Raw genomic sequence first — 8,170 nt, 5'->3', positions numbered from 1 at the left:
TCACTGCAGTTCTCAGATCCTGTCATATTTAAAGGAGACACTGCCTAACAGTGACACACTGCCACCATCCTGCTCAATCCAGCAATCAAACATCGAAATTGAGGCAGCACTGCTGGGCAAGTCAAGAACGAAGCGCTTGTACACAAAGCAACCCAAAGTGGGCCTAGACAAGAAAACGAAATCCAGAAACCTGACGGGGCAATCATCTCTTTGCACCAAGGTAAAGAATATCCCAGCCCCGGATGGCGAGTGGCGAGAGGCTGCGGGGCATTTATCAGGCCAAGCAGGCGAGGTCAGCTCCGATTACTCCTGGGTAGTTGAGTTTACTGATTTCGTGGCTCGAGTCCAGGATTGCATAACACATAGAGGCCCAAGGGGCTGAGAATGACCCGGAAGGGCCCTGCGCCTCCAGCCTACTCGCGACGCACCAAGCGGCATGTGTGGCTGCTCAGGTGGACTCACAGCAGGGGAGGGATTTGGGAGCACGCCCCACAAAGAGCAGAGGCTCCATCTCCAACTAAGCCGCTGACACACGCCGTTACCTTGCGGGAAGGCCCTTTGTGAGACCTCGACCGGGGCAGCAAAGAGACCACGAGATGGCAGCAGAGGACGCAGCCCAGGACACAAATCCTGAACCATCTGCAAAAGCAGATATTTCATTGGGGAAAGGTCACTTGTCTATAATCATGTATTCGAGGCCAGAATACATTACTGAATTTCAAAGAAATGAGGGTAAAATTCATCAACATGGAGAATTTCCCAACCACCACAGAATTCAGCTGCATATGAAGCCACATATTTCTCCAATGCTTAAAGAACTGATAGGGGTCAAGGCCTTTAAAAACTGACGTCAGCAGGAACCTTGTCACAGTCACTTCTTTTTGTGAAGTTCCAATGGGCAGCAATTCAAGTAAAATACGAGTGACTTTCACAGAGGCTGCCAAACTGATGAAGGGGCAGATACAGAGGTTGCTGGGCAGCATTGCAGCAAAGCAGAATGCTTTCATGGAGCAGCTAGGGACTCTGACAATAGGCAGTGTTGGGTGGGATGGGGGTGGGCATAATGAGGCCCACAGTCCAAGTCTCACAGTCTTCACTTGCAGTTGGCAGAGGATAATGCACAGGAAAGGGGGATCAGTAGCACTGGGGCTAAATCTCTGATCTTCCAACTTATCACCTAATGCTCCTTTGGTTATATATTCCTCCTCCCCCCAAAGCTGTCACTACCAAAAACTGCCACATAACCCCTGGGGGCAAAATGCCCCCTCCCTGAGAACCAATATGAGAGGGATATGATAAAAAAAAAAAAAAAAAGGTTTTAAGAACCTAATGTTAAATCTCTCCAAGACTCTTGAATTTCAGAACAGGCCTCAAGGGCCTACAAGAACCATATTGCGTATCTAAAACCTGAATTTTCTACCGTATGTTTGTATAATGGAGAGACAATAACTGAAGGACTATAGGCCAAATCTGGTCCTCAATTTAAAAAAAATCAGTTATCAACATTTTAAAATCAGAAGATTTCACATTTAAAAAGTCAATTTCTTTTATAGGAAAATTGGAACAATGGCAATACCAAGCCCACAGTCCCACATGGCAATTGGGTAGAGATGAGTGCAGTTAGTCTTTAAACAGAATGTGGGCTCTCTAGTTTGCCATAGTTCCCACCACTCCCTATGAACTCATACCTAATCTGCTTCACTCATTTACACCACTCCTCGTCCCTATAGGCAATTTATTTTCAACCTCTGAAGTGCTTTATAGTTATAAAGTATTTTTTCATGTGTGATTTTATTTGAGCCTTGGTACTCCAGTAAGGTAGAGAGGGTAAATATTATAATCTCCATTTAAGCAAAAGGTAGTTCAGAGAGGTCTGACTTGCCCAAACTTACACATCAAAACCACAGTCTAGATTTCTTGACTCCCAGTATTATTCTGGGAGGAAAATTTCTATTAAGAACTTCATTTTAGGGGCTTCCCTGGTGGCACAGTGGTTAAGAATCCACCTGCCAATGCGGGGGACACAGGTTCAAGCCCTGGTCCAGGAAGATCCCACATGCTGCGGAGCAACTAAGCCCGTGCGCCTCAACTACTGAGCCTGTGCTCTAGAGCCCGCGTGCCACAACTACTGAAGCCCGTGCACCTAGAGCCCATGCTCTGCAACAAGAGAAGCCACTGCAACGAGAAGCCCGTGCACCACAACGAAGAGTAGCTCACCCCAGCTAGAGAAAGCCCCCCAGTGTAGCAACGAAGACCAAACGCAAACAAAAAGAAATAAATTAATTTAAAAAAAAAAGAACTTCATTTTAGTGGTTCATGGAACAAAACCAAAGAAGTAGATGTGGGCATAACTGCTGGAATGGATGAATTCCAACTGCTAAGCTGTTCAAGAATCATTGCAAATTACTACCTCCCCTTCTTTTAATGAAGTATTTCTACCCCCCTTCCAGGCATATGAAGAGATTGCCCTTCTAACCATCCTGAAATTGGGTGCGGCTATATGACTTGCTTTGGCCCATGAAGTGTGTGTGGAAGTGATATGTATCCCTTTGAGGCAGAAACATTTAAGAGCCCACGAACAATTCTTCATGCTTACTTCACAACTGGGGAAGGGGGTGGGGATAGGGGGGATTAGTCTCATGGTTACATGATAGGATCTCAAAATGGTGGCGCTCCATGGGCTTGGTTACCTGAATCACTTACAAGGAGCACAGAACCCTGCCAGACTACCCTAGACATGTAGTGTGAGAGATAAACCTTTGCAGTTTTAGGCCACTGAGATTTTGGCATTGTTACCACAGCATAACCTAGCCTAACCTGATACAAGGTTCATCTGCGTGGTGACTGAACTTCTCCAAGAACTAAAATGCAATTTCTAGACATCTGATCATATCACGAAAAGCTGTTGCTCCTAAGTGGAAGACAGTGAGAATGAATTGATTTTTACCCCCAGCTTCCTCAGCTACCACCACCTTCTGATTTTGAAGAAAGCATTTTGAATCCTTCACAGATGAGCTCTCCATTATTCTGGCATTTAGACTGGGAGGAGGAGAAGGGGGAGGCCCAGATCTTGTTTTCACCATTCCAGAGCCTAATCCCAGAACTGTCCCCACCCACTAATAGTCACACAATCTTGTCATAGGGCGACTATTACCCAAGGTGTCACAAACAGAAAGGAGCTGCAGCTGGCGCCACTGCAATGTCAGGGCAACGCAGCCAGGCTGCGCTCTTTCCTCACTGGTGCCTGGGCTTGGCTAAGCCCGGAGAAGCAGCATTCTCTAGGGAAAGAAGCCTTCTCAAGTGGGAACAAAAATGAGTGTGAGGCGCACAGCCATCCTGGGCACTATGTGAATTTGGGGTGAGTTCTCTTAGTACTGCAGCTCTGGTCAACTTCTAGTTTTTCTAGCCGCTAGTAAGCTGTCGGGCTGGTGCTACAGGGTGCCCCCGTTTTTCTGGGCTTTTCTCAAGCCCACCTGAGCCTGCCATCCTTGCACACTTGCAAAGATCATAAACGGTGGGGTTTGAGCAAAACCAGAACTTCAGCAACCGCCCCACAGCTGGGATCAAAGGTCGGCTGGGCTGCCGAGAGGCTGAGCTTGCGCAGTCCCGCTCCCACCTTGGAGAGAAAGGGTGGCGGCAACGCGGGCTCCTTACACCGGCGTGCTCGCAAGAGGCGGGAAACCTTAGGTCGGGTCGCCGTGTCCCTCCCTCTTCCTGCCCTGTCCACCCGTCTGCCCAGCCAGTCAGTCCTCCTCAGGCGCGTAGGCCCTGGGGGAGGGGGATGAGAAGTGCCCTGGGCTTCTGACTCATCATCTCCAACCCCTTTCTCGCGCGCGCTCCAAGTCTCAGGACTTTGCACCTGGGCACTGTGGGAGGGGGCACAGCGACAGCATCTGGGAAACCCTAGCTCTGCCGACGGCCAGCCCTCAGCCCCTGCCCGTCTCCGAAGCTGCCGGATGTAGGAATGTAGACCCACAATCATCTCTCCGTTACCGAGGTTGGGGTGGTGGCGCCCCCGCGCAGAATAGCCCGTCCGGCTCCTCCCGGCACGCTGGGCCAGTGGTCGCGTCCGAAGAAACTCTCAGCTAAGCCCCGACTTCCAGGGTTTCGCGTCACTTAGCCGATGCACAGCGCCCCTACCGCGGAGGGAAGGTTCTTTATTTCCCAGCGGGCCACAGGGTAGCTGGGCATCCTGGGATTTGTAGTCTCCGCTAGAGTAGAAAGGAACCGGATCGAAGCGAGATAACGAAAGCACCCGTTGTGAACTGATTTCAGAGAGTGGGCGTGTACGGGTTTTTAGTGGATGGGATTGTGAAAGGTGGAAATCTTGGAAATAGTGAGATGAGGCACATGTGAAGCAGGGTGGGGAGGCAGTGGGGAAGGAGGGTGAGGATAGAAGGGAGAAAATGGGTCTAGCTGAAAGTTGGCTTAAGGATATCCTGCAGGCGGGCAGATTTTCAGGGCGGTGAGGTGGTTTAAAACTCGGTCTAGGTATTGCTTTCCGCAGCAGGGGAGGAAAAAGAAAGGGGCCTAGTGTGAGTGAAGATTGAAGGCACTCCACCAGACTTCAAGTAGGTCTCAGGGGACTCCATCTAGTTTGAGTTCGGTGGGATGGGGTGCAGGAGGGTCTGGAGAATGCTCCCACCAGGTAGGAAAGCAACACCTGTCTGCTTCCCCTTGCCAGCTCACTCATTTGTTCTGTTTGCTCTGCTAGACACCGTGGGACCAGTCTCCAAATCAGGAACTTCCTCTAATTCTGAGAGACCCTGAAAACCAGACAGGTGTGAGGCAAGCAAACTGTAAGGGTGAGAAATGAGGAATCCCAGACAGATGCAGCTTCCTCCTCTCCCATTTTTTTTTTTTCTCGTGTTCCCATAGCCCTTCCAATATTTACGCAGATTTCTAATGCTCTCCCACATTTTTAGCCCCATTTAGATACCCAGTTCACTCTTACCCACCACTAGGGGAGAAATGTCCAAAGCCAGAAAACCAATCAGTTTCAGTTTAGGACCCCTTCCTTTCCGGGCTGCCCCACTGTTTTCCCTTAAGTACCATCGACCAGGATAGCCAGTGAAAAAATGAACTGCTAGCTAGCTGCTTCCTCCCTGCCCTCAGTACCTCCTGCAGCTCCTGGTAGTGCAGACTCTGGCTCCAGCAGCATCCTGGCTTCCTCTGGCTCAGCAGGAACAGGGAGTATGCTGAGACCAGCACTCCCCCTAGGGTGAAGGCCTCAGCACTGAGCTCCAGCACCAGCAAGCCAGCTAGCTGTAGGTAGATAGGGCTGAGGGTGTGCTGCAGGGGACCCTGCACCTATTTGCCCCTGCCCTCTCCCCTCCTCTGGCCTCCTCATCCTCCCACATTCTCCTTTATTCACTTGTACCTGGGAGGGGACAGTTGGGGCAGACAACAAGGCTGTCTTCACCACTTCGACCACCAACACGATGAAGCCCAAGATCAGATTGAAGGTGTTGAATAGCATCATGGCGTGCACCTGCCAGTGAGTTAGTTCAGCCCTGCCCAGCCTAGGGGACTCACTGCAACCCCAAGCCCCACCTGTAGCCTAGCTGAAAACAAAACTCAGCTCCTATTTTTCCACCTCCAAACGGGACCATCAGCCCTCTAACTTTCTTGTTTCCCTCCTCAGTCTTTTGGACCAGTCACGGGCAGATAACTAACACAATTAGTCAACAGTTAGAAATCCACTTCCTGGGCTGAGGTGTGTGTGTGTTTTAGGGGGTGGGAGAATAGTACTGCATTCTTTTCCCCTCTCACCTTCCAGAGACGGGGTGCTCTGCGCAGCTCAAGGGTTACAATTCCAGTGACGAGACCCTGAATGATGAGAAAGGCAAGTGGTGAGCTCTGGCCCATTAGGGAGGGGCCCCCAGGACCTTCCTTCCACCCTCCCATATGGTAGTTCTTACCAGTACGCCAGGCCCAAGTGGCAGTGCTGTGGCCATGTGACAAGCAGAGTTCAGGCAGGCAATTGAGATAGCAAAGGGCACCACAGCCACTGCCAGCCATAGCTGGCTCACCTGGAGGCCGGATGCAGGGTAGTTGAAGGAGAACTGTTAGGGATTCCCTTCCACCCTCCCAAGTGGTGGAGAGTCGTCAACCAAGAGCCATAAAAGAAGGGGATATCATTTAATTTTTTCTGCCTCATGTCATAGTTCAGTTACTTAACTATGTGTTTTCCCCACATGATGGAAGCTACTTGGAGATTAAGGGTCTTGCATTGTTTATTCTGTTTCCTCCACCCTCCTCCCACTCAGAGCCTAGCACAGTTTCAGGCAGATGATAGGTGCTCACTAAACATGGGTGGAATTGAACTGGGGTACAAGTTGGGGTGGGGCAGCCTGGCCTCACCGCCAGCACCAAGAGGTGCCCACTCTGCCTGCGCCTGGCCCAGTGCTGTAGCTTTTCCAGACGAAGGCTTGGTCTGTCTTGCTCTCGCTGACCAGCTCTCTCCTCCATGGCTCCCTTGACCACCAGAGCTCAGTGCTTCCTAGCCTGGGAAAAATTCATTATGGCACCTATCAGGAGACAGGACATACAGCAACATCTCTTTCAGCTGCCCCTCTGCCTGCTTCCAATATCCAGGGAGTTGAGGCTCAGGGCCTCACACTTACCTAGTCTGAAGCAGCTACTCTAAAGGGATGGGTCCCAGCTGGCCCTGGAGCTCCTGGTAGGGCCTGGTAGCTCAGAGCAGAAGACAAACTTGTCCTGGCAGAGACAGGCTATCAGGGCTGGGGTGTGGTGGGGCAAAGGTCCCTATGAGGGCCTCAGGATCCAGGGAGTGGTGCTGGGTAGACACCAGCCTCAGTTCACTCCACAAGACACCCAGCCCTAACTCATTCTGTTCCTGTTTCCTACTGACCCCATCTCTGCCCATCCTGGGTTCCTCTTCTGATCACTCACCTCATCCACTCACCTTATACATGGACACTACCCCCCTGGGCCCCAATTTCCCCCCCATTTCCATCTAATCTTTCTCCTTTTTTTAGGGGGCTTCCTCCTCAAATTACTTGCTGTTCCCTAGGGAAATCCCACATTACTCTCTGAATTAGTCCCGTCATTACTGCTTGAAGATTTGTCCCAAGACCAGCCAAGACCTGGCTTCCTGTCTCTCACTTTCTGGACAGTTTCTCCTCTCTCATTCCTTTCTTGAAGGATTTACTCTGGATCGGACACTGACTAAGTGGATGGAGAGCCCTATTTATAGTAGGGATTGCTTTTGACTCAGTGATAACCTGCAGCTAGACATGTATAGAAGATGGTCCTTAAATGGTCAGTCTCGGGAAGGACACTATTGCAACAATTAATATTTTTGAGGGACAGAAGTTGCCTTGCAGCCAGGCAAGCTCTGCCACTTTCCGAGCTGTGTGGCCTCGGATACATTATTCTACCAATTTGAACCTCAGTTTGTTGAAACTGAGTGATTAAAAGGGGGATAATAATATGACTGTGAAGGGTTGTTAACTCAGGGTAGGTGCATAATAACCATTAATGATGCTGATGAGGTCATACTGATGTACCTCATATACTACAGGGCTTATTCAGAAGCTAAGTTGGGGTCATTTATTCATACAATAAGAAGCAGAATCACATGGGCCCAAATATATATTCTGTACATCAAAAATAGGAACAGTCCATATTGGTGCAGAGCCTGAGGTCTGGGGGCAATCAGACGTATGTTCAAAGCCCAGATCTACCTGGGTGACCTTGGGCAAGGTACTTAATCTCGCTGTTTCCTTATCAATAAGGGGAATACCAATCTCAAGAGATTGCCTTAAATATTAAAAGAGAAAATGCGTATGAACTAACTCAGTCCAGCACCTGGCACATACATGCTCAATAAATGTTAGTGGCTATTATTATTATTATTGATGACAGAAGACGACTGAGCCAGAAGACCCCCAGGAGTTAGTACCAGGAGGCAGGGTCCTGGGAGGCAAGTGGCCTTTGTAAGCCACTTCTGCCCTGCTCAGTGCTGGGCCAACACTCACTGGAACACTGTGCCCACCCTTCTTTCCTGGGGAGTGGAAATCACATTTAAAGGGATCCTGAGAACTGCTGTGTGTCTACCCCCTCCTCGATCCTTATGTACATTAATTTTATTTTGTGGCAATGGCCTGATAGAATGTGAGATGTTGGGTTGAGTATCCCTGAGCTG

The 8,170-nt window shown here is 49.8% G+C and overlaps 1 protein-coding gene across 1 annotated transcript; it reads right to left on the bottom strand.

Moving 5' to 3' along the window:
* Positions 1-4,685: 4,685 nt before the first annotated feature.
* TMEM253 (transmembrane protein 253) lies at positions 4,686-6,471 on the bottom strand (the record flags this gene model as incomplete). The annotated part of the gene is made up of 6 exons (XM_081227872.1): positions 4,686-4,766; positions 5,119-5,265; positions 5,381-5,491; positions 5,773-5,829; positions 5,922-6,032; positions 6,364-6,471. 6 exons carry the CDS (start codon positions 6,469-6,471, stop codon positions 4,686-4,688), a joined length of 615 nt encoding a protein of 204 aa, XP_081083998.1.
* Between the last annotated feature and the right edge of the window lie 1,699 nt (positions 6,472-8,170).

This window comes from Mesoplodon bidens (genome assembly GCF_964165515.1).
Source record: "Mesoplodon bidens genome assembly, chromosome: 3".
NCBI lineage: Eukaryota > Metazoa > Chordata > Mammalia > Artiodactyla > Ziphiidae > Mesoplodon > Mesoplodon bidens.
The sequence above is the reverse complement of the archived record's forward strand: the minus strand, read 5'-3'. Positions and strand labels throughout refer to the sequence as shown.